The sequence below is a fragment of the Cervus elaphus genome, chromosome 5 (genome assembly GCF_910594005.1).
Source record: "Cervus elaphus chromosome 5, mCerEla1.1, whole genome shotgun sequence".
Taxonomy (NCBI): domain Eukaryota; kingdom Metazoa; phylum Chordata; class Mammalia; order Artiodactyla; family Cervidae; genus Cervus; species Cervus elaphus.
The window spans coordinates 108,461,117-108,485,564 of NC_057819.1; the positions used below are offsets into that span (position 1 = coordinate 108,461,117).

Genomic DNA, 24,448 nt, shown 5'->3' on the forward strand with positions numbered 1-24,448 from the left:
TCTTCCCTTCTCCATCCTGTAGCAGCTGCAGACAGCATAGCAGCAAGAGACCAGCCAGAGTAAACAGAGAAGCTCTTTATGCCAGATCACAAAGCAGACATGGGGCATGGGGGAGAAGGGCAGGGAGGAAGGATCTTCTCCCTTCCTCTATTCACAGGTTTAGATGTTGCTCCATCTGCTCCCGAAGTTTGAATTTCTGGATCTAGAGGAACGTGAAAGAAGTGAGAATTAGGCAGGCTAGCTAGGGTGTCCAAGCCCTGCTGGTTTGCCTGGGACTGAGGAGTTTCTCAGGCTAAAGCCAGGAAAGTTCAGGGCAAACCAGCATGAGCTGACAAACGTGTGACCCAAGTGCCAGCCTCTCAGCAGACTCTGGCTCATCACTCAGGGAGGCTCAGGCAGGGCCACCCGACCTTCTGCACCTGGGCTCCAACTTCCCTGCCCCTCCCTGGTCTCTTTACGTACCTTTCCTGAGACGGTGAGGGGGTAATTGGTGACAAAAACGATGTACCGGGGAATCTTGAAGTGGGAGATCTGCAGGCCAGAGGGGGATTAAAGCATGAGGCCGGGCAGGGTCACAGTGGGCAGTGGGCTGACAGGTTGGCAGGTAGAGGGTATTAGAGAACTGAGCAATGTGGTGATGCTTGGGGTGAATTGAGGCTCCCACCTTCCCCTTGCAGAAAGCCTTGATCTCCTCTGCCGTGGTCTTCTCCCCTTCCTTGAGCCGAATGCAGGCACAGATTTCCTCCCCCATTCGGTCATCCTTCACTCCCACCACCTTCCAGAGTCAGAGACAGATATCAGACATCCCCATCTGTGTCCCCTGCTCTTGGGCTCTGCCTGAGCTGGGTGCCTCACCTGCACTTCCTGAACCTGTGGGTGTGTGTGAAAGAAGTCCTCGAGCTCGGCGGGGTAGATATTCTCGCCGCCACGGATGATCATATCCTTAGAGCGGCCCACAATCTTGCAGAAGCCCTGCTCATCCATCGTGGCAATGTCTCTGTAAGGAAAGCCCAGGAGCTAACCCTGACCTCTGCCTCATCTGGCTGGCTTCACTCACTCACTCCCAAACACTTAGGAAACACCTACTGTATGTCTTACACTACTCTAGACTCTGGGGCATATGGCACGAACAAGACATTACCTGGATCAGGAGGAACTATCTCATGTAGGAGGCAGACCAAACCGAGTAAACTCATACCTATAGCATATTTTCTCTCTCTCTCTAAACATATCTATACATACACCTTTTGGGGCTGGCTTCTTACCATTCAGGTTTCAGCTCAAACATTTCCACTTGAGAGAAGCCTCCTCTGATTACCAAAAAGAAAAGAATCTCCCTTCTCCACCACAGCCACTCTCTCTCCTGTGACCCTATCTCATTAGCTGTGTTTATGAATGTCAGAAATGATCTTGACTGTATCTGTCTTCCTCCACCAGACATGCGGGAAGTGACGGCAGGATCCTGCCCATTGTGCCTTCCCCTGGACCACCAGTGTTTACAACAGTGCTAGCACATGGCGGGTGCATAATTAGAGTTTGTTGAATTAAATGAGACTGAATCTAGGCTCAGATTTTGCAGGCACTACCCCAGGAGTTCTCATCTGTACTGCATTTGGTCCTTCCAGGAACCCTATTTGGAGAATATGATCATCCTCATTTTATACATTTTGGAAGCTAAGTCTCTGAGATGTGAAGGGGCCATCTTGACAACTGGTTCTCCCAGTTCTAGTTCAGTGTTCCCAACTCAGTCTCAGGACCCCCAGCGTCCCCTTGGCGGCCAACCGCTCCACCCTGCCCTGCCTTCTCACCCCGTCCGGTACCACTTGTCTTGTCCAATTGCTTCCTCGGTCTTCCGGGGCTCACCCCAGTAGCCCAGCATGACGCAGTACCCTCGGATGCACAGCTCTCCAGGTGTGTTCAGCTCTGCCAGTGTCCCCGTCGCCGTGTTCACAATCTGGGCCTGGGACCAGGCAGCTTCAGGCTGGGGCCTCCCACCCTCTCATTTCAGGATGAGGGGGCCTCAGGAATGGGGAGAGCTTTGCCTTCCTTCCCCCTATAATGAAGCCCCCTGGCTCTGCCCATCCCCAAGGAATGGAGACGCAGGCTGAGTAGATCTGTCACCAGTTGGATACCTGAGCTGGGCATGAAAGAACAGTTGATGCCCAAGTCAGGAGGTGCTGAGGAAACAGAGTGGGTGGGAGCTGCTCAGAGAAGGCGGCCAGAAGGGGGGCCAGGCCAGCTAAAGAATTATAAACTGTGCAGAAGGAAGGGAGTCTCCTCTTACTTCCCACTAAGCAGTAAATAAAGAAGCCAAAGAGGGTGGCAGAGCAGGGCTACGTGAACAGGAGAGGTGGCAGACAGGCAGAATCTGAAAGCCTGATCGAGAAATGAGCCACTGCCAATGGGCAAGAAAAGCTTAGCCCTTGCACCTCGTGTCTGCACCTGTGAAATGGAAAGAACTGCACCTGCCCTGTCTACCTTACAGGTGGGGCCTCTCAGTGAGTGACACATGGAAACACATGGGAGACACCTGGGAACACGTCAGACACATGGGAGGGACTGATGTCACTGCACACTCACTCTAGGGAGGAGAGAGGTAGGCCCCAGGGGAAGCACATTGGCAGTAATCCCAGAGGGGCAAGGTGCAAGGCGGGAGGGAAAACCAGGTACTGGCTGGCATAAAGCACCAGCATTGGAGGCTGGGAATTTGAGAGTGAAAAGTACTCTGGGTCAGTCTTCAAGATGCAAGGGACTCCGAGAGGGAGAAGCTGTTTGGGAAACTGTTTATGCCAAGCACAAAGAGAAACTCTGCTGAAATGAGGTGGGGGGGAGGGGAGGGCTGTGGGAGAGAAAGAGCTATGTAGGAAAAATCTCTGTGCTCTGGCTCCTCTATGAGGCTGTTCTGGCTGCCCCAAAACAGACAGTGGGCTTGGCAAAAACACACCTCAGACAGGAAGGGAAGCTGCAGAGAAGTTCAGCTGGCAGCTGGCCACTGTTCCAGCTCTTCCCAGTTCAGGCCTTAGCCCACAGAGAAAGCCCCAGGCCAGGCCCAGGAAGACCTCGTGGCTGGGGGCGCTCAGTGTCTGGAGTGAGCTGTTTGGATCTCTAATTGAAAGCAATAAACGTCCCAGGGGGTGCACCCAAGTGAGTGGGGGGGGGGGGGGGTGTCTGGGGCCCACCTCTGTGTGAGGCATGACTCTGCCCACACTTTCTGCCTTCTGCTCCACAGTGTCCTCGGTGAAGTTCATGAAGGTCACGGGGCTGTTCTCTGTGGTTCCATAAGCCACCTAGAGGGGCCAGAAAGGGTGTTTGGAACAGAGCCTGGGGAGCAGAAGGATGGGGATGTTACCCTGAGGGAAGGACCTGGGGTGGGGAGTGGGTTGTGGGGGATGGGAGCAGTTGAACGGTGGGAAAAGAGTCATGTTTGGCAGAAGTCAGGGGTCAGGAGGCAGAGGCACTGGATAGATAGTCAGACTAGCTCAACTAGCAGGGGGCCCAGGTTTGAAATAAAATTAAGAGCAGGGAAGCCATTCTCTTCCAGCCAGGCTCTCAGTCTTCCTGCTTCCTTGGAGCAACCACATGGTTTAGCCTGTGGCTCCCAGTTACCAACATCTCAGCTTCCCCACCCCATCCCCAGGCTGTCTTAACACCCCCTTCCCAATTTCAGGCCACAGCATCCTCTGCCCCTTCTTTCCAAGCTGAAGAATCCATAAATTTGATGAGAAAGCCAGCCTGCCTTGGCCCAGCCGGGAGCTACACGGATAGCAGCCACCTACCCCTACCCTGCCCCATCCACTCGAAACCCAGGATAAATGCCTGGTCTTGGGGTAGGGTGCCCCCCCTTCAAGTTCTGGAGAGTTTCCTGTAAATTTGTTTTGCTCAAAATAAAAATACAGCCAAAGCAAGGGTTTAAAAAGCCAGTGGCACACACCCCAGCCCCGCTTCTAGTGGTTGGAACATCCTGAGCAACAGAAAACCAGCAGTCAGCCTTGGAGGAATACCACAAGACAGTGTTCTGGCCCAAGTATGACCCCCATCCAGAGGCAACGGCTGAAAGGGGCTTAGGAGACGGGAGGCCTCCACACCTGAGCTCTGGATGAAGGGAGAGGGGCTGGCTAGGTTCCTTCCAGCCAGCAAAGACACCAGACCTTTGTTCATCCTTCAGCCCTACCCTACCCTCAATTTCCTCTGTGTTAGTGGGCACGAATCAGGCATAGCTGGGGTCTGGCAAGACCTGGGGTCTGGTTCCTCCTCTCACTCCCCAACACAGACAAGAACTCCTACCAGTCAGTCCAGAGCTTGCTTTGGGGCCAGACCTGTGACTCTGCCTACCCACCCTCCCGTTTCCACAGGAACCCAGACACCGTGGCTGACAAGTAGACACACACAGACCCAGTTGGCTGGGGTAGGGCTGCCCACAGGACCCGGGGTCGTGAAGCCTGAGCTGTGGGGACCCAGCCCTCTCTCCCACCCTTACCGTCCTGGGGGCCACTGCCCAGGTGTGGCTTCAGCCAAGTACACCTTGGCGCCACTCTGGCCACCACCCTGAGAGAACCACCCCCCACCAAGGGTCCTGACCACTGCGGGGTGGGGTGGGTATGAGGAGATGTGGACATTCTGCGGAGATTAAGGAGGGGGGAAGACAGCGCGACTGTGCCTGTGGTCTTTAGGTGTTTGCCGAGGGCCTGTGGGTCATCCCCTCGCCCCCAGTTCCCACTTTTCTGGCTGCCTTCAGTCGTGGCAAAGGACACAGCGGGTGCAGGGGGCAGAAAGCCAGCCTGAGGCTGGGAGAGAGAGGCCAGGGCCAGTCGAGGGCGGGGAAGAGCTCCACCTCTTGAGAGCAGCTGGAGCGGGGAGCCCGACGCCAGGGTGGCTCTCACGCTCCGCCGGCGCCGCACAAGAGCCCCATTAAAGCGCCGTCGGCCTGCGACCGCGGCGAGACTCGCGTCCGGCTGTCCGGCCCTGCTTCCTCCCGCACTGGGTCCAGGGCACCCGGCCGAGGGCGTCTGGGGGGAGGCGTAGAGGCTCAGACTCGAGCAAACAAATAAGTTCAGGGACTGCCCCTCTCCCGGACTCTGGAGTAAACTCCGGGTCCCGGACACACCCATACCCTCCCCCACCCCAGGCGGAGAGGAGGTCGGGGTGGGGAGGGAGCGGGGTCCGAGGGCAGGGAGACAGGGGCCCGAGCTAGGGGCCGAGGTTCGGGGCCAGTGCGGCCCCCTGCAGAGTCCCCAGGGTGGGAGGGCCCTTCCCCGTCGAGGGCAGGGGCGCAGCTCTGGGCGGGAGGGAGTTAACCCGGTGGCCTCCGGCTCCACGTAGAAGCTGGCTCTGGCTGCCGGCTGCGGTCAGGGCCACCATATAAATAGGGCGGGAGACGGAGCGCCGAGGACTTGCCGCTGCCCCCTGCCTCGGCCCCAGACGTCCCGGCCATGGCCCGCCCGATGCTCCTGCTCAGCCTCAGCCTGGGCCTCCTGGCCAGCCTGCTGCCTGCGCTGGCCGCCTGCCCCCAGAACTGCCACTGCCACAGCGACCTGCAGCACGTCATCTGCGACAAGGTGGGGCTGCAGAAGATCCCCAAGGTGTCAGAGAAGACCAAGCTGCTTAACCTCCAGCGCAACAACTTCCCTGTGCTGGCGGCCAACTCATTTCGGGCCATGCCCAACCTCGTGTCGCTGCACCTGCAGCACTGTCAGATCCGTGAGGTGGCCGCTGGCGCCTTCCGAGGCCTCAAGCAGCTCATCTACCTGTACCTGTCCCATAACGACATCCGCGTGCTGCGTGCTGGTGCCTTTGACGACCTGACCGAGCTCACCTACCTCTACCTGGACCACAATAAGGTGACGGAGCTGCCCCGGGGGCTGCTCTCCCCTCTGGTCAACCTTTTCATCCTGCAGCTCAACAACAACAAGATCCGAGAGCTGCGCTCAGGTGCCTTCCAGGGCGCCAAGGACCTGCGCTGGCTCTACCTGTCGGAAAACTCACTCAGTTCCCTGCAGCCCGGTGCTCTGGACGACGTGGAAAACCTCGCCAAGTTCTACCTGGACAGGAACCAGCTGTCCAGCTACCCCTCAGCTGCTCTGAGCAAGCTGAGGGTGGTGGAGGAGCTGAAGTTGTCCCACAATCCCCTGAAAAGCATTCCCGACAACGCCTTCCAGTCCTTCGGCAGATACCTGGAGACGCTCTGGCTGGACAACACCAACCTGGAGAAGGTGAGCTCCTGGTTGCGGGGCTGTGCTGGCTCCTTCTTCACTGCCAGGAGGCCCAGGGGTCCAGGGCCACAGCTGGGCACCATCCCCTCTTCCCTAAGATTGCCTCTTCCTATGGCTGTCTCCAAGGTGTGGAGCTCTGTCCTCATCTTATTGCTGCTGCTGCTAAGTTGCTTCAGTCGTGTCCGACTCTGTGCGACCCCATAGATGGCAGCCCACCAGGCTCCCCTGTCCTTGGGATTCTCCAGGCAAGAACACTGGAGTGGGTTGCCATTTCCTTCTCCAATGCATGCATGCATGCATGCTAAGTTGCTTCAGTCTTCTTATCACATCCCCACCCCAAATCCTGCCCTGCTGTCCCTGTTCCTAGTCTCAGCCACTGCCCTCCTAGGAGTCCTACTTATAAACAGAGCTAGGCTGTCCTGGCCCCACCAATGGCCCCCAGGAGGCATATCCAGGGCCTTCAACGCCCCTGCTGTGCGTAGAAGCCACCTCATCCTGTTGGGCCTTCCACCCCTCCTCTGCTGTTTTTTTCCTGCCTCCAGTAAACCTACCACCCCATAAAGGGAGGTTTGTTTATTGAGAAGCCTTCCAGAGAAGCTGGGCAAATCAGGCCCACAAAGAGACCCTGTTCCTGGTGGGGAGTGTGCATGAGTGCTGAGGTGGAGTTGGGGGCTGGGGAGTGAGTAGGGAGCACAGAACTGAGGAAGACCTCCTCCATGCCTCCCAGAGGCCCCGGTGGATCCCCCACCCCACCCCCAGTCCACACACATACATTCCATGGCATTCTCAGGTCCATTTCAGCTGAGTGGGGACCATGGATCAGGGGCCTGCCCCAGGCTGCAGGCATGGCACCCATGGGCTCCATGAAGGGGAAAAGGCAAGAGCCACTCACTATTGTCAACCTTTGGCACAAGGACCCTAGGTGTCACCCCATAGGAAAGATTGGCCATGCCTCACTGTGCCCCAGACCACTCACTGCCCTTTGCACACCCTGGTCACCAGACCCATCTTCTGACTTTGTCCTCCCTCAGGACTTGGTCTCCTTTGATGGCCAGTGCCTGGCCAGGTGCGGCTGCCTTGGGTCAGGGTGGAATCCCTCCTTGGGACTAGAAAATTGCTCTGGCACAGGGGCTTCACCAGGAGGTTTGGGCAGGGAACAGGGTAAAGTGGGGAGACGGTCATCAGAGCAGTCTGATTACCAAGGAGGTTCACACCGTTCCCTGGGCCACAGGCGCAGAGATGAGGGCAGAATCATACCTGGATGGCAACCAGTCTTTGTCTGGGCGGACAGAGCCTGCCCGAGCCTGCCCTTCTTCAGCCCCAAACAGTCCCCAGCTGAAGTCAGCGTCCCCTGTGGCCCATTATTGCCAGCGTGGCCTTTCAGTGGGAAGTAGAGCGGGGAAGCAGGGGCTCATTTGGGGCAGGCGAGGCCAGGCAGGAACCGTGACGTCTGGGCCAAGATGTGGGCACCAATAGAATGTTTCCTCTGGAGCCAGCCAGCCTGGCCCAAGACTCCACCAAGGTGGCTCCACAAATAGTGCCTGGCAGGCAGTGAGGGAGCAGTGAGGACAAAGCTGGGGGACATACAGGACCCTGGGGCCTGTGGGGAGCCTGGGCCCACTGCCCATCCCACCAAACACTGACCAGCTTCACTCTGTGCCAGCTTGGGCTGCTGGGGCCAAACTCTGGCTGCCTCCCCAGTCCCAGTGTTTGCACAGGGGGCACGGTGCCAGGGGAAGAGGAGCTAGATGTGGCCCTGCAGCTACTGTTGACTCCCTAGTGCCAACCTGAGCAAGGGACTTAAGCTTGCCCCGAAATCTACATATTGCAAATAACACTACTTGGCTCAACGGACCATTGTATGGATTAGATCATCTGAGAAAACCTAGTCATGCTGTGACCCTGCTCAAGGTGCCACTGCTTGCATTCAGGGAAGACCCTGCCCCTTGGGAGCATAGAGCTGGGAGAGGCCAGACAGTAGGACTGGGGTGCTCACTCATGCCCACCCTGCTCCCTAGTTTTCCGACGGTGCCTTCCTGGGTGTGACCACGCTGAAACATGTCCATCTGGAGAACAACCGCCTGAACCAGCTGCCCTCCAACTTCCCCTTTGACAGCCTGGAGACCCTCACCCTCACCAACAACCCCTGGAAGTGTACCTGCCAGCTCCGGGGCCTTCGGAGGTGAGAGGACCCCAGTAGTACCCCTAGAAACCATCCTCATGTGATGGAGTGGAGACATACTGACCCTGCACTAAGACATCCTAGGCATATGTCCTAGATTTGCTTCCTAAGAGGTGTGGGATGCTGGGCATTTCCCCATTTGTAAAATGAAGATGACCGTTCCAGACTACCCCAAAGCAAAGTCAACCTGACCCCATGGTTCACTGTCCTTACCTCCAATACTCTTACATCTCTTCCCCAACCCCAGCAACTCTCTATCTTTCCAGGTGGCTGGAAGCTAAGACCTCTCGCCCTGACGCCACTTGTGCATCGCCCGCCAAGTTCAGGGGCCAGCACATTCGTGACACGGATGCCTTCCGCGGCTGCAAGTTCCCCACTAAGAGGTCCAAGAAAGCTGGCCGCCATTAAACAGGTGGGGTCCGGTGGGCATGGCCCCCATTCTCTCTCTGGAGATTCTGGAATTGAAGAGGGTGTCCCAAGATACTTCCATTTTTACAGGGAAAGGAGGGGAGGACTGGGGCTCCCTCCTTTAAGGGGGAAAATGATACTGCCTAGGACTCCCACCATTCTCTCCAAACATCATCTAGACTGTTGGCGTCCTGACACCAGTCCTTGCCTCACCACAGGTCCTGACCCAGCCAGTCCTGGTGACTGGCCTCTGCCTTCTGCCGGAGAAACTACTGATCCTCTCACCTCTGACTCCCATCTTCTCCCAACACCCTCTGCTGATATAGATCTGTCCATACCTAGACGTGTCCTGGCAGGGCACCCGGGCACTCCAGCACAAACCCAGCTCCACTTAATGCTGAGAGCTCCAGCAAGCCTGGCCTCATGGCCACAGCTCCTCTCAGAGAAGCTGTTGCTAAGACCCCCAAGTCCTTTAGGACCAGAACAGGGTGACCATCAGGATGGCCACCCTTCCAGAATCCTCCTCTTGATTTCCCTTTCCCTGTCATTTGGAAACAAACATCAGATCCTTGCCCCACCCCTTGCTTCTAGGAAGGGTCTGAAGCCCCTACCCTCAACTCCGCCAGCCCCCGCCTGCCAGGACACTGGTGCTTTGCCACACATTCTCCCATGCTGCATTTCTTCCCCAGATATCTATAAATATAAATTTATGTATGTATAATATTTACTCCCCTGTCACCTATCTCCGTGACCTGAGAGCTGTTGATGAGGTCAGACTGCAGTTTCTCACATCTGCTTTCTAGAATGAGGGCCAGCCAAAGGGTCTTCCTTGGAGACCCAAGCTGGACTCCTCGCCACATCCAGCAATCTGTTCTTGCCCAGCCCTGGCCTGCCCCCTACCCCAGCCCCTGCCTCTACTTACCACTAGCTCCTTCATGTTCAGCTTGTTGATGATGGCTCTGATCAGCTCTGGGGGTGCAGGAGACCCAGCAATCACACCTGAATCGGAGAGAGGGCTGACACAGCTCCCACCTTCTTCAGGTCCAGTGGACTCCCATTCACCTATGGCCCTTTTTAGGAAATAACATTCCCTTTGCTTCCCAACCCTGGACTTGTTTCTAGACCTGGCAGCTGTCCTTAGGCTGATGTCTAGGCAACTGGCCTTAGGCTGGTGTCTAGGGACATTTGGGATTTCCCTCCCTCCCACCCATGTTTAGTGGCCTTTTTGCCCTTAAATGACAGATTGGGCACATATGTAGCTTGCTAGGCTAGTCCTGGCCTCACCACTCTTGGCCCCATCCCACCTCCACGCAAGGTTGAGATGTCGTAACTGGAGAAGTCTGGTTGGTTCAGAACGTCCACGAACATTGTGGGGGTCCCATACAGGAAGGAGCCTCTGTATAAGGGAGGTGCATCTCAAAATCAGGCTTGGAAGTAGAAGGGAACTTCCTCCTCTCACCCACCGGACTCTAACCCTACAGTAAGGGCCAAGGCTGCAACTGTGGGGAATAAACAGAAGCTCCTTGGAGGGAGGGACTGGTCTCCTGAGAATCTCCCACTACCCCATCTCCATTTCTCTTGATTGGAGGGAGACAGCTTGGAAAGGAATCAGGGCCCAGGAATGAGGAACAGGAGGATCTTATAGGCCCACAGATAGCTGCCCACTGATGCCCACCTTTCTCTGCTGACGGCCTCCAGCGTCTTCTTGCCCTCAAAGACTGGAGAGCACAGGATGAGGGTGATACCGTGCATCAAGCTCACCATTGTGCCCCCCACAGAACCCAGGCAGTGGTACAGGGGGCTGGGCAGGACTATCCGCGACTCCTCTGGCGTCTGGAGATGGAAGCAGGAGCTGGGTCTACTGCAGGGCCAGAAGCCCAGCTCCTCTAGCCAGCAGGGGGAATCCAGCAAGCCCCCACCCCTGCAGGGTGCCAGGAAGCCCTTGCTGGGCCAGCACCCCCTCACCTTCTGGTGCAGTCTCAGGCGCTGTCCTATCATGTTGGCGTTGTTGACAATGTTGTAATGGGAGAGTGTGGCCCCCTTGGGGCTGCCGGTTGTCCCCTGACAAGACAAGAAGCTGATAGCTTGGCCTCTTTCATCCCATCTCCTTCCCACCCTGGGCCACGGCATGGAAGAGCACTGGACTGGGAGTCAGGAGATTGAGATTGTTGCCCTAGATCCATTCATTCACTCAGTACACGTTTACAGAGATTTGCCTTGTGCCTGCCCGGGGCCAGGTGTTAGGATTCAGAAATGTGGCAGAGGGGGTCTGTTCTCAGGCCACTTATAAGGTGGCTCAGAGGCTCACCAGCAGATGGCCTTTCTGGGGCTCAGTTTCCCCATCTGCCAAATGAGGGGCTCTGACCTGTGGTGGCTCAGTACATCTGCCCCTGTGCTGGGGACAAGAGGGCCAGGGGAGAGAGGCATGTGACAAGAACACTAGTTGCTGATGTTTTCCAGGGCAGAGGGGACAGCTAGGGCTGGCCCCAGAAGAAGAGTGCTCTCCTGATCTCTGCTGCCTCCTCGTTCTCGGGGGCAGGTCACAGGGCAGGCAGGGGTTAGCATGCCAGCCTGCGATCAGGACCTGGAGATCTCTGCCCTACCGAGGTGAACTGGATATTGATGGGGTCATGGCAGGACAGGAACTGCTGGGTGTGCCGAAGCCGGGCCAGATTCTGCTCTTGACTGCCAGCTGCCACCACCTCATCCAGGAGCAGCGTCCCTGGCAGATGGGCATCCACCGAGATGACCGTGGTCAGATCCGGGAGCCTGGCAGTGGGGGGCATGATGAGAGTCAGGGGCTGAGGGAGGGCCCACAGAGATGGGTAAGGAGAGAGGGGGCCAGGATACAGCATGATGTACCCCTCCCAACCCGGGACACCCCCACCTCTGACTCTTCAAGGCCCCTGGCTGGGCCTTTTCCACCTCTGGACAGATCTGCTTCAGGATGTTGTAGTAATGCTGGGACTTGAATTGCTTGGGAAATACGATGGCTTTGCAGCCCACCTGTAGAAGCGGAGCCCCCCACCACGGTCAGCAGGAAGCCCCAGCCTAGGAATGTGGTCGAGTCCTGACAGTTGCTCTCTCCCCCATACACTGCCACCAAAATACACACAGCCACCACCCCCAACACACACACTAGCCTGTCTGACCAACCATCCCCTCCTCCCACCCACTGCCTAAAGAAGGACAGACTCAGGGTGTCACCCTGTGCATGCCCCCCACCCCTCTCAGCCTTCTATGACAACTGGAAGCCCCCTGTGCTAGGTACTAGCTGGCTTCCCCCACAACACCCAAGGAACGGGCCCACCTTCTTGAGGGCATACTCCAGCTCCATAGCCTGGTACGCTGGATTCACAGATACCTGGTGGAGACAGTGAGGGTACATCACGTGTCCTGGGCAGATGCTGTCCCACTTGCAGCCCCTCCACCCTCAGAGGCAGCACCCTGTACCTTCAGGCTTCCTTGGCGGGCTTCAGGAGAAAGCACTAGCTGGTCTGAAACCAGCCAGGCACTGGTGTGATTCTGGGGCCAAGGGTCCAGGGAGCTCCCCTGAATGATGCCACCCCCTCCACATACCCAGCTGTGCCAGGCAATCCCCTCCTCACCAGAATGATGCCAGCCTGGGCTGTGGCCAGCTGCATGAGTACCCACGCATAGGAGTTGGGTCCCCACATGCCCAGCCGGTCACCCTTGCGGAGGCCGATACTCAAGAGCCCAGAAGCAGCTTTATCCACCTGGAGTAAACAGAAGGGGAACAGAGGGGTGAGATGCAGGTGAGCAGAAAGGAGCCCATGACTCTGACTTTAACCTTTGGCCCAAGAGTTCACATCAGAACCACTTGGGAATGAGGGACAGGCAGATACGCAGGCCTCAGATCTGGAGGAGGACTTGGGAACATGCATAATTAACCAGTGTCCCAGGAACGACTGATGCAGGAGGCACCTGAGCCACCTCTGCCTCAGCCCTGCCCTCTTCTCCTGACATTCCTTGGAGGCTCTCAGGCAGCCCCAGTACCCTGCCCCATAGCCAGGCACCACCCTTGCAGCTCCACCAAGCTTGGCACCTGGGGGCCAGCACCTGCCCACTTTGAAGGTTCAAAGTCAGAACCCACCTCCTCCTTGAGTTGGGCAAAGGTCAACCTGATGTTTTCGTGGTGGACAACCAAGGCCTCCTGGTCTGGGATCCTCTGTGCTGTGACATCCAGGCACCGCCCCACGGTCTGGTTATTAAGGCGCAATCCGATGTGGCCCTGGACGTAGCTGAAGCCTCCAACGGGCAAGGGGACGTTGTGATCCAGCTCTTCAGAACTGTGGGAAGAGGGACTATGGGTTCAACTGCACCAAGCCAGGCCGCCCTGGAACCAAAGGCTGGCACAACGTGCTAGGAAGCAGGTTGCATACAACGTGTGCAGGAAACTCCAGAAACTGTCTGATCTGCCTCATCCCCAGGGACCCATTTAACTTAGGAGCTACTTCGCCCTTGGGAAATCAAAACCTGGAGGCTGACCTCTGTCCCTAATCAGAGAGAAGATTCTTCTCCCCAGCCTACTCCTCAGCTTCCATTCAGTGCCAAGGGTCTGGAGCCTTGGCATCCAAACCCTGGAAAGGGACGCTAAGGTCAATCATGCTGAGAGGTAGCCTGGGAGGGCTGAGAATGGCCTCATTCTAGACACCGCTTCCTCCTGGTAAAAAGACCCCTGGGTATCTGTCAAAACCCACAGAATAATCTAACACAAGGACTAAACCCTGATGTAAACTCGGACCACAGTCAACAATAATGTACCATGAGTGCATGTGTGCTAAGTCGCTTCAGTCTAGTCTGCTTCTTTGTGACCCTATGAACTGTAGCCCGCCAGTCTCCTCTGTCCATGAGATTCTCCAGGCAGCAATACTGGAGTCAGTTGTTGTGCCCTCCCTCCAGGGGATCTTCCTGGCCCAGGGACTGAACCTGTGTCTCTTAACTGGTGGGCAGGTTCTTTACCACTAGCACCACCTGGGAAGCCAATAACATACCATACTAGTTCACTAATTGTACCATACTAATGCAGATGTTAATATCAGAGAAATAGTGCCAGGGATGGGGTCGGGGTGAATTCTATGTATGATCTACTCAGTTATTCTGTAACTAAAACTGTTATGAATTATTAAAACAATTAATTATTATTATTTTTTTAAAAAGGTCCCCAGAAGTCTAAGTATCATAGGCTTAGGCCTGCTTATGCCCATTTGCCAGACCTGGGTGACAGGTGCTGGGCTCCCATCCAGGCCCGGAGAAGTATATGACAGCTTTCAGACCCTGTTCTCATCCGAGAGGGCATGCTCCAGATCCAGGCTTTCCAGACCACCACCCCAGGGTGGTGTAGGCCCTGGGGACCCTTCCTGATGATTCAGTCCTACAGTTGCTGAGCTGAAAAGGCCAATTCTAACTGTCACTGATTGGCTGCTTCTGGCTTATAGGGGAGAATTTTCTGGACAGAATAAAGTATGCAGGGCAGAGGGGAGCAAAACTGGGTTTCCCTATAAATGAGAGAGGAGACTTCATGTCACAGGAGGGTGCACCCTGGTGCAGGCTGATGGGTAGGTTGTCCTGACTTCAGTAAAGATGAGTCACACACTGGAGAGCGAGTGAGCACTGGGCCGGACTTGGGGGCCTGAGGTCTCATCCCACTGGCTGGGTGGGAGATTGTCACAAACACCTTCGGTGTCCCTTGACATGTGTCCTTAACACATTTCTAGTTTCACTGATAGGGCAGTTTCTTGCGGTTCTGTCCTCAGGGACTCCCTCAAGTTTCTCCTTCTGTGGCTGGGCAGTTCTAGGAGGCATCAAGCCTGGGGTGGGGTAGCGGGGGCGGTAAGATCCTGGTTGCCCACACATGCCCCAAACTGACTTCTTGTCTCCTCTCCACACTCCCTCACTCCTACTTCCCAGGATCACAAATAAACCACCTGCATCCAAGTATTTGTTCTCAAGAAAATCCAAGTTAAGATACCTGTGTCTTCTCCTCTCTGGGCCTCAGCCCCCCCCACCTATATAAAGTCCGAGGACTTGGATCAGTGGTTATCCTCAAAGGGATGCTACCTAGATCACCTCCCTGGGCAATCTTCTCAAAGGCTGTAGTGAGCCACTAAGCCAGGTGTTTTCCTCAGGTGTGCTAGGGCAGAAAACAGCCAGAAGCCACAGGCCTCTGAAGCCCTGCCAGCCCCCACATTCTACCATTCAGGTTGACAGACCTAAAGAACTACTGAGGTAGTTCCTCATAGTCACCATGACACCCCTCAAAAGAGACTCTGTACCCAAATCCTTCCCTCACAGGCATAATGTGGAGGGCACCCATTTCTGCCCACTGGGAAACAGATGTGCTCCTCTCCTGGGCTTGCCAAAGTGACGGGTGTAAGAGCAAGCATGTAGAGAAAACCTGCTTAGAAAGAAAGTCAACACAGGCGAAAGTAGAGAGATGGAAAGACAGAGACAAAGACAGAAACAGAGACAGGAAGACCCAGTGACAGACTTAATCTTGAGCTTGTCAAATACCTAGACACAGTCACATGTTGAGTCTACATACCTCTGGACTTTTCACTGTCACCACTCAATAAAGTCCCTCTTTGAATTTAAGCTAGTTTGGTGAGGGGAGAGGGGAGCTGAATTCCATTTGCAACAACATGAATGAATCCAAAGGACATTATGCTTAAGGGAAATAAGCCGGAAGCAGAAAGTCTAATGTTGCATGATCTAACTTATATATGTAATCTAAAATATGAACAAACATTTAAGCCAGTCTGAGTTGGGTTTCTGTTGCTTATAACTGGTGAATCCTAACTAAATACATTTTTTGCATTCGTGGTTTACCACTGCCCTTGAAGCCTTGGTAAGCCACCTCCCAACAGCCGAGCATCTGAATTAAAAGGCAGAAAAACACAGATTTCAGCCAGTGTAATGGTCTTGTTGTCAACAAAGCATTAAAAGTGGGGAGTGGAAAAAAAAAAGTGGGGAGTGGGGGGATCTGTTTCACAACACGGATCCTCTTATTCTCAAAATGTCCCAGAGTCCTGTTTGGGGTGGAATGTGATTTTCTACACACTCACCATGGTTTTCAGTGGCCTCTTGGAATGTCTAGCTGACAAATCAACAGGTTGATTTATGTGCCCCTTTCTGTTGGCTCAGACAGTAAAGAATCTGCCTGCAATGTGGGAGACCTGGGTTCGATCCCTGGGTTGGGAAGATCATATCATATCAACTCATATCAATGCATTGCTCATAAATTTAAGAACCACCCATCATTTCAAAAGCCCAAGTGCAAACACCATTGATTCTACTTTCTCCTTCCTCAGACACACCCAAAACACCTTGAGCAAGAAGGGCGGCCACTTCTTTTTCTATTGATAAACAGAGTGGCAGATGCCCCATTTAAATCTGAAAAAGAAAATAGATTTGGTTTTAGGAAAAGTTGTCTGTGGAAAGTTTAAGGAGCTGGAGCAGGACGCCAGGAGTCCCAGGTGCTCCCAACTCAAACAACTAGAATAAGTCTTGAGCTACTTGGATTGGGTGTGATAAAATGCCAGGTGGGAGTAAGTCAGCTCAGGCGGGAGCTGGGAGGGAACTGAAGCCAAAGCAGAGCCCCACCTGAAGGTGTGCACAGAGAATGGGCATGTGAGGGTTCAGGCCTAGATCTGCTGCCATATCTTATTTCATAAGACAAGGTAGGAAACAGGATTATTTTAAAAAATAATTGTTTTGACTTTTCATCTTTGGCAACTAATGGGTCCACTGTTTTGTCTTCAGTGCCTCACAGGGCCTGGAATGTAAGAAGTGCTCAAATGAATAACCAAAGGCATGAATTATAAATAATGCACATAACTCAATTAAAAAATAAGCAAAGGACTTGAATAGACATTTTTCCAAAGAAGATATATGAATGGCCAACAAGCACATGAAATGTAAACTGAAACCACAATTAAATAGCACTTTGTACCCACTAGGAAGGTATAAACAAAAAACCAGCATAACAAATTTGGGGAGCATGTGGAGAAACTGGAACACTTTTGCATTGCTGATGGGAATGTAAAGTGGTGCAGCTGCTGTGGAAAACATTTTGGTGGTTCTCCAAAGAGTTAAACATAGAGTTAACATTTGACCTGGCAATTGTACTCTTGGGCATATACCCAAAAGAAGTGAAAACAAGTGTTCAAAGATTTGTACACAGATGTTTGGAGCAGTACCATCCACAATAGTCAAAAAGTGAAAACAGCCTAAATATCCAGCAATGCATAAATGGATAAACAAAATGGGGAATATCTCTACAATAGAATATTATTTGACCATAAGAAGGAATGAAATACTGATACATGCCACAACATGGATGAACCTTGAAAATATTGTAGTAAGTGAAAGAAGCCAGACACAGAAAATCACATATTGTATAATTTCATTTATGTCATGTTGAGGTTAGGTAAATCTGTAGAGACAAAAAGTAGAGTAAGTGGTTGCTTAGGGCAGAGGGGATGGGAGGATAGAGAGGTGATAGCTAAGGGTATGACTTACACATATCCATAAACACAATACAAATGATTGAATTGTACACTTTAAAAAATAATGTACAAAATTCTATTCCTAGGTATACAGCCAAAAGAAATCATACATGTGCCCACCAAAAGACAGGATATTTGCATTTGTATCTCCAGTATGGAAAGCACCTAAATACTCAACAGTAGAATAGATAAATAAATGGTGATGATTATTTGCAATATTATATAGCAATGAGAGCAAATGAACTATGACTACACCCAACGATATGAATGAAACTCATTAAAAAATGTTAAATGAAAGAAGCCAGAGAGGAAAAGGTATATACTGATTCCATTTATACATACAAAACAGGCAAAACCATTTTCTATGCTGTTAGAAATCAAGAGAGTGGCTAGCTAGGTTCTGGTTCTATGGGTGTGTTCAATTTATCAAAAATGTATCAAACAAGTACATAAAATATGCGTGCTTTCCTGAATCTATGTTCTATTTCAACACAAAGTTAATCAGATGGCTCAGTGGTAAAGAACCCGCCTGCCAATGTAGAAGATGCAGGAGACAGAGTTTCAATCCCTGGGTTGGGAAGATCCCCTGGAGAAAAAAATGGCAATCCATTCCAGGATTCTTGCCTGAGAACTTCCAAGGACAGAGGAGCCTGGTGGGCTACAGTCCATGGGGTCGCAAAGAGCCGAACACAATTGAGACTAAGCACAGCACCCCCAAATGTAGTTCAAAGTGTATTATCTCTGTTATCTTCACAGCGGCTCTGATAGGTGGAATGACAGAGACCCCCAGTAGCCCCTTCTCCCTTAATAATACACCCTCAGATGTTTACATGGCCATGTGGAATAGATACCACATTTCCAAGCTTCCCCAGTAGGTGGTCTGGTTGAAGAATAAAGTCTGGCCAATGGGATTTAAGCAGAGGTTGTGTGTATGTGTGTGCACAGCTTTGGAGAAGAGCCTTTAAAGGGAAGTACATCTCTTTTTCTTTCCTGCTGGCTGGAATGCTGCCTGTGATAGTTCTCTTGGAGCACATGGTGAGCTTGGCATCATAGCAACAAGACAGACGGACATGAAGCCTGACAGCAGGCTGTACCACACCAGTCACACACTGGCCATCTCCCAGAAAAACTGCCGTCTACTAAAACCATCATGAGAGGGGGTTTCTCTGATACACACTAAGCTAATTCTGAAAAATACAGGTGGGAGTTATGAACTCTGTTTGTACAGGTAAGGAAACTCAAGTGCAAAGAGGCTAAGTGGGCTGCCTAGCTGGTAAATAGCTGAACCTGAAGTGGAGAATGGAGAATCCAGTACCACTACCCCAGCATGATAGCCTTGCCTGCCCAATTTGGGGAGAAAGGATGGGATGGGTAATTCTCTTCTCTGGGCTCTGGATTTAGCCCTTATCTGATCACCAGAGATTGTCTAATCTCAATTTTATTTTTCCACAATTGTTTACTAATTGAAGCCAAGAAACTGGGACTTCGGTAGGACAAGGTTGAAGTGAAAACAGGTTGCTCCTTCAAAAGATTGCAGAGTTCGAGAAACTCATATCAATGCGTTGCTCATAAATCAATGCATTGCTCATAAAACCACCCATCATTTCAAAAGCCCAAGTGCAAACACCATTGATTCCACTTCTCTCCTTCCTCAGACACACCCAAAACACCTTGAGCAAGAAGGGCGGCCACTTCTTTTTCTATTGATAAACAAAGTGGCAGATGCCCCATTTAAATCTGAAAAAGAAAATAGATTTGGTTTTAGGAAAAGTTGTCTGTGGAAAGTTTAAGGAGCTGGAGCAGGACGCCAGGAGTCCCAGGTGCTCCCAACTCAAACAACTAGAATAAGTCTTGAGCTACTTGGATTGGGTGTGATAAAATGCCAGGTGGGAGTAAGTCAGCTCAGGCGGGAGCTGGGAGGGAACTGAAGCCAAAGCAGAGCCCCACCTGAAGGTGTGCACAGAGAATGGGCATGTGAGGGTTCAGGCCTAGATCTGCTGCCATATCTTATTTCATAAGACAAGGTAGGAAATAAGGATTATTTTAAAAAATAATTGTTTTGACTTTTCATCTTTGGCAACTAATGGGTCCACTGTTTTGTCTTCAGTGCCTCACAGGGCCTGGAATGTAAGAAGTGCTCAAATGAATAACCAAAGGCATGAATATATTATAAATAATGCACATAAGTCAATTAAAAAATAAGCAAAGGACTTGAATAGACATTTTTCCAAAGAAGATATATGAATGGCCAACAAGCACATGAAATGTAAACTGAAACCACAATTAAATAGCACTTTGTACCCACTAGGAAGGTATAAACAAAAAACCAGCATAACAAATTTGGGGAGCATGTGGAGAAACTGGAACACTTTTGCATTGCTGATGGGAATGTAAAGTGGTGCAGCTGCTGCGGAAAACATTTTGGTGGTTCTCCAAAGAGTTAAACATAGAGTTAACATTTGACCTGGCAATTGTACTCTTGGGCATATACCCAAAAGAAGTGAAAACAAGTGTTCAAAGATTTGTACACAGATGTTTGGAGCAGTACCATCCACAATAGTCAAAAAGTGAAAACAGCCTAAATATCCAGCAATGCATAAATGGATAAACAAAATGGGGTATATCTCTACAATAGAATATTATTTGACCATAAGAAGGAATGAAATACTGATACATGCTACATCATGGATGAACCTTGAAAATATTGTAGTAAGTGAAAGAAGCCAGACACAGAAAATCACATATTGTATAATTTCATTTATGTCATGTTGAGGTTAGGCAAATCTGTAGAGACAAAAAGTAGAGTAAGTGGTTGCTTAGGGCAGAGGGGATGGGAAGATAGAGAGGTGATAGCTAAGGGTATGACTTACACATATCCATAAACACAATACAAATGATTGAATTGTACACTTTAAAAAATAATGTACAAAATTCTATTCCTAGGTATACAGCCAAAAGAAATCATACATGTGCCCACCAAAAGACAGGATATTTGCATTTGTATCTCTAGTATGGAAAGCACCTAAATACTCAACAGTAGAATAGATAAATAAATGGTGATGATTATTTGCAATATTATATAGCAATGAGAGCAAATGAACTATGACTACACCCAACGATATGAATGAAACTCATTAAAAAATGTTAAATGAAAGAAGCCAGAGAGGAAGAGGTATATACTGATTCCATTTATACATACAAAACAGGCAAAACCATTTTCTATGCTGTTAGAAATCAAGAGAGTGGCTAGCTAGGTTCTGGTTCTATGGGTGTGTTCAATTTATCAAAAATGTATCAAACAAGTACATAAAATATGCGTGCTTTCCTGAATCTATGTTCTATTTCAACACAAAGTTAATCAGATGGCTCAGTGGTAAAGAACCTGCCTGCCAATGTAGAAGATGCAGGAGACAGAGTTTCAATCCCTGGGTTGGGAAGATCCCCTGGAGAAAAAAATGGCAATCCATTCCAGGATTCTTGCCTGAGAACTTCCAAGGACAGAGAAGCCTGGTGGGCTACAGTCCATGGGGTCGCAAAGAGCCGAACACAATTGAGTGAGCACAATGGTGCACAGTAAAGTTAAAAAGAAGAGCTTTCTAGGGCTTAAACCAGTGTTGATAGAAACACAATTCATAAACTAAATTTAGCAACTGACTATGCAATTTACCATCCTGTCAGAAAAATAAAAGCAGCATGTATTGCTTCTGTGCAAAATACATGCATACATTAATAAATAATACTGGGCAAGCCAAGCAAACACATCTGTTTGTGATTTCCATCTTAGAAACTGCTCAAGAAAATAAATAGCTCAGTTTTGAAGTAGCAGAGTGTTCCTTTCTGAGAGTTCCAGCAGATGAGAAAGCAGCTCTGTGGCCTCTGTGCAGTTCCTGTTATCCCGTGACTGCTGGCCCAGCCAACTGGTTTCCTATATGGGTGCATGTTCCCTACATTCAGCAGAACAGAGCAGATCAGGACACACTGCTTACTCTTTAGAATGTGGCTTACCGGAGGCAAAGCTTTGGCCTTGTTCCAGTGGGAAAACAGGATCCACCAAATAATTGTCTACTTGCAAATATAATTTCCAGTAATGTCTGTAGAGATGTTTAATGACAAGTGGGGAGTGTAATGATTCTGATTTATGAAAAAGATGGGCATGCTCAGTGAAGAAGGGCAGAGATGGGTAAATTTCCGGAAGGGCAGTGAACGCAAGGAAGTGAGAAAACAGTGAGCATGTCCCCTGTAACACTGTCAGGCAAATCATCCCAAGTGTGCATATCCCTGTCTGGAGAAACTAAGAGAGAAGTTAAGCAGCTTGTCCAAGATGCCACCATAAAAGGTGGTAAAAAAAAACCTCATCATTCAATCACAAACAGCTTTCCATGAAAAAGACAAGTGAGGCTGACACAGGAAGCACAAAAATAGCACAATCTGCCACAAATGCACAGGAGAAAGAAGGCGAGTGCCCAGTAAGCAAGATGTCCACGTCACAAATCAAAGCAAAACAACCAGGAGAGATCAGCAAAGATACAAAATATCAATAGTGTGATGTCTGTTATTTATTTTCGAAGGGTGACCAAAAATATGTGTGTGTTTGTTTATAAAAAGGATAATTTTTTATTAATGAGGCAAGAGATTCATTTTCTTAAGTTTCCCTATCGGGGTGGGTGGCAACCCTGGGTCTCTTTCTGTATGTACTCTTCTTTACACTGCAGCCCATCCACAGCCTCCTTGGAGGTTGCCCCGGGCCTGGGGCAGCAAACCTGAAGCTAATGGTGCCACAGGCCCATGGAGAACCACTCCCACTTACCTCCCACCTCCCAGCCCTCAAGCACACACTGGCCCTTTTCCATGACTGACTTGTGGTATCTGATTCATCTTCTTTGCTGCCTCTGAACCCATCTTTCCAGCTCACTTCTAGTACCAAGCACAATGGCTTTGCACGCTAACTGCACAGTCCCCTGGTTGTAGTCACCTATGCACTGCTGTTGGCCCTCCCCAGTGTAGCCTAGCCTTCCAGCAGTACCTGGACAGAAAACACGGGCTGCCTAGCTCACGGAACTTCTGTGAGCGACTGTAGCATTCTGTGACATTCCAAGGCAGCTGACCAAAGTCAGGGCCAGAGGCTCTGTAAGCCCCAAGGATCACAGGTCCTGACAGGGTCAGGCAGAGACCACAGGCAGAGCTGGACCCTGAAGGAGCCATGGAGGCAGGGATGACCACGCCACCTGAGTACATAGGTATGAGGATATACTTGGGAGAGCAGTTTGTTTTGCCTCTTACTACCTGCTGGGCAGAGGTTTTTGGGATCTGGGCCAGGAGCTTGCCGGTGAACCCTGTCCCTATCAGAGGCTGGAATTACCCCAGGTCTTGGGCAAATCCTCTTAGTCCTTTCAGAAGCTACCAGGGAAGCGTGGTGACTAGATGTGAGGGGCCCGTGGACACAGGAACAGCCCCCACACTGAGGCCGGCCACTGTTGCCCTGGGCAAGGTGCCATGCCAGCTACCAGCAAGAAAGCTTTAATAAATAATCTGCTTCTGTTTCAAGTCATAGACTGGCTTCTGCCCCTCCCCTCACAGGCATTTCATGCCAGTCTGGTCCCTGCGCTCTAAGGAAAACATAAATCATCAACAAAGCTAAAAGACAGCAACTGCCTGGGTTTACAAATTTCATTTTATATATGAGACAAAAGATTGGCATTTAGCCTGTATTAAAAGGGAAAAAAATCCCCCAAATCAATAAGGACAAGTAATCTAACACAATAAATGGGCAAAGAATATGAATATTCACAGAATACATTTCAAAAGACACCCAATCTCACTGGTAATCAGAGAAACGTAAATCAACCCACAGTAAGAACACTTTAGCTCCCCCACCAGAGTGGCAAACACGTTCTCGTTCAGGAATACTAAGTATTTACGAGGCTGTGGGGAAACAGCAGCTGTGGTGGTCACAGCAGCACAGCCTCTCCAGAGTAATTTCTAGAAAAGCTGAAAATGCCAACCCTCTAACGTGGGAATTGCACTGCTGGAGATGTTGTCATATACTGGATTTGTAAACATCAGGTAAAAAGAATTACCTATATCTATAGGTGTTGGTGTAAACAGATCTCAAAATATACTTTTGGGTGAAAAAGGAAGGGCACAGTGATATAATTTTTGCTAAAATTACTAAAGCATAAGTATTGTTTATGGATAAAAAACAAAGAGCACTTACTGCTTGCTTGACATGATTCTAAGTGCTTTACAAATGATAAACATTTATAAAAATGATTTATCATTCTAAGTGCTTTACAAATGATAAAGCTATTTCTGTTTATGGATTCAAGAGACATGTTAAAAGCAAAAAACGTGCTCTGATATGACGTACGTTAAATTTATGACAGTAGTTCTCTGGTGAGGGGTGAATAAGAGGAGGCTTACAAAACAGACATCAACTTGATCCATAATATTTATTTATATTTTTGTGTAACAAGTATGGCTATATTTTAATTTGGAGTGGTAGGTACACAGGAGCTTGTTATTTGATTGTGTTAAAAAATGTTTTTCCATGTGAAATTTTTAAGAAGAAAAATATAAGAGGCTTGGTAATCTTCTAAGAAGGGGTACTTCAACATTCAAAAGATGAAGCAAATTGCTGGCAGGGACAGAATGATCCACTGGACCTGTTGTGTGAAGGGCTAGGACAAGATGAACTTTAATGCAATCAAGAAGGGCCCCAGGCTGCCCGTGAAGTTCATGTGGTATCCTCCTGCGCAAGCCTCAGTCCTCAGTCAACATACTCACCGTTGTGGGAGACACAGTTCCAGCCGAATGTGCCAGTACATCTTCTAGCTCGTGGCAAATGAAAGGCAGACTCTCCTCTTCCATCTCCCTTGCTCATCACCCCAAGATTCATTATTCACCCCAGCAGCCCCTGGACTGACCCCCACACCATGGGGCTGCATTCTCACAGGTGTAGAGGGGCTCCTTTCACTATTTGCAGAAAGACACTAGGCTGGTGGTTGATCTGGGAGTAGAGATGGCAGATGCTTGTGAAGGAGGGGACAACTTTTAACCTGTAATACCTATTTTTACCCTGAAAGAAAGTTAAAATTTGTACGTACCCATGAAGATGAGTGCCA

The 24,448-nt window shown here is 50.6% G+C and overlaps 2 protein-coding genes across 3 annotated transcripts in view; one reads left to right on the forward strand and one right to left on the reverse strand.

The window, feature by feature from the left end:
* Positions 1-55: 55 nt before the first annotated feature.
* Positions 56-24,448, reverse strand: part of ACSF2 (acyl-CoA synthetase family member 2) — a 32,997-nt gene continuing 8,604 nt past the window's right edge. The window contains exons 2-16 of one of the 2 annotated variants that reach the window (XM_043904187.1): positions 12,914-13,109; positions 12,408-12,536; positions 12,110-12,163; positions 11,687-11,805; positions 11,403-11,568; positions 10,765-10,860; positions 10,475-10,632; positions 10,104-10,195; positions 9,722-9,798; positions 3,180-3,287; positions 1,809-1,960; positions 856-997; positions 665-775; positions 463-531; positions 56-202 (exon numbers count right to left, since the gene is read on the reverse strand). In XM_043904187.1, coding sequence (XP_043760122.1) covers positions 152-202; positions 463-531; positions 665-775; positions 856-997; positions 1,809-1,960; positions 3,180-3,287; positions 9,722-9,798; positions 10,104-10,195; positions 10,475-10,632; positions 10,765-10,860; positions 11,403-11,568; positions 11,687-11,805; positions 12,110-12,163; positions 12,408-12,536; positions 12,914-13,109 — 1,720 coding nt within the window. In that variant the 3' untranslated portion in view covers positions 56-151. Of the gene's footprint in view, positions 203-462; positions 532-664; positions 776-855; positions 998-1,808; positions 1,961-3,179; positions 3,288-9,721; positions 9,799-10,103; positions 10,196-10,474; positions 10,861-11,402; positions 11,569-11,686; positions 11,806-12,109; positions 12,164-12,407; positions 12,537-12,913; positions 13,110-24,448 lie in introns of both variants that reach the window. The other variant, XM_043904185.1, reaches the window with a different exon arrangement.
* Positions 5,390-9,522, forward strand: CHAD (chondroadherin). Its single transcript, XM_043904193.1, has 4 exons — positions 5,390-6,209; positions 8,228-8,391; positions 8,658-8,803; positions 9,018-9,522. The coding sequence occupies exons 1-3, from the start codon at positions 5,430-5,432 to the stop codon at positions 8,797-8,799; spliced, it is 1,086 nt and encodes a 361-aa protein (XP_043760128.1). The 5' UTR covers positions 5,390-5,429; the 3' UTR covers positions 8,800-8,803; positions 9,018-9,522.

Bases quoted from the DNA above. Each gene is read 5' to 3' on its own strand.
- CHAD (XM_043904193.1), top strand. From the start codon at position 5,430: ATGGCCCGCCCGATGCTCCTGCTCAGCCTCAGCCTGGGCCTCCTGGCC. The intron at 6,210-8,227 runs GTGAGCTCCTGG...CCTGCTCCCTAG, and splicing joins ACAACACCAACCTGGAGAAG to TTTTCCGACGGTGCCTTCCT. The intron at 8,392-8,657 runs GTGAGAGGACCC...CTATCTTTCCAG, and splicing joins CAGCTCCGGGGCCTTCGGAG to GTGGCTGGAAGCTAAGACCT.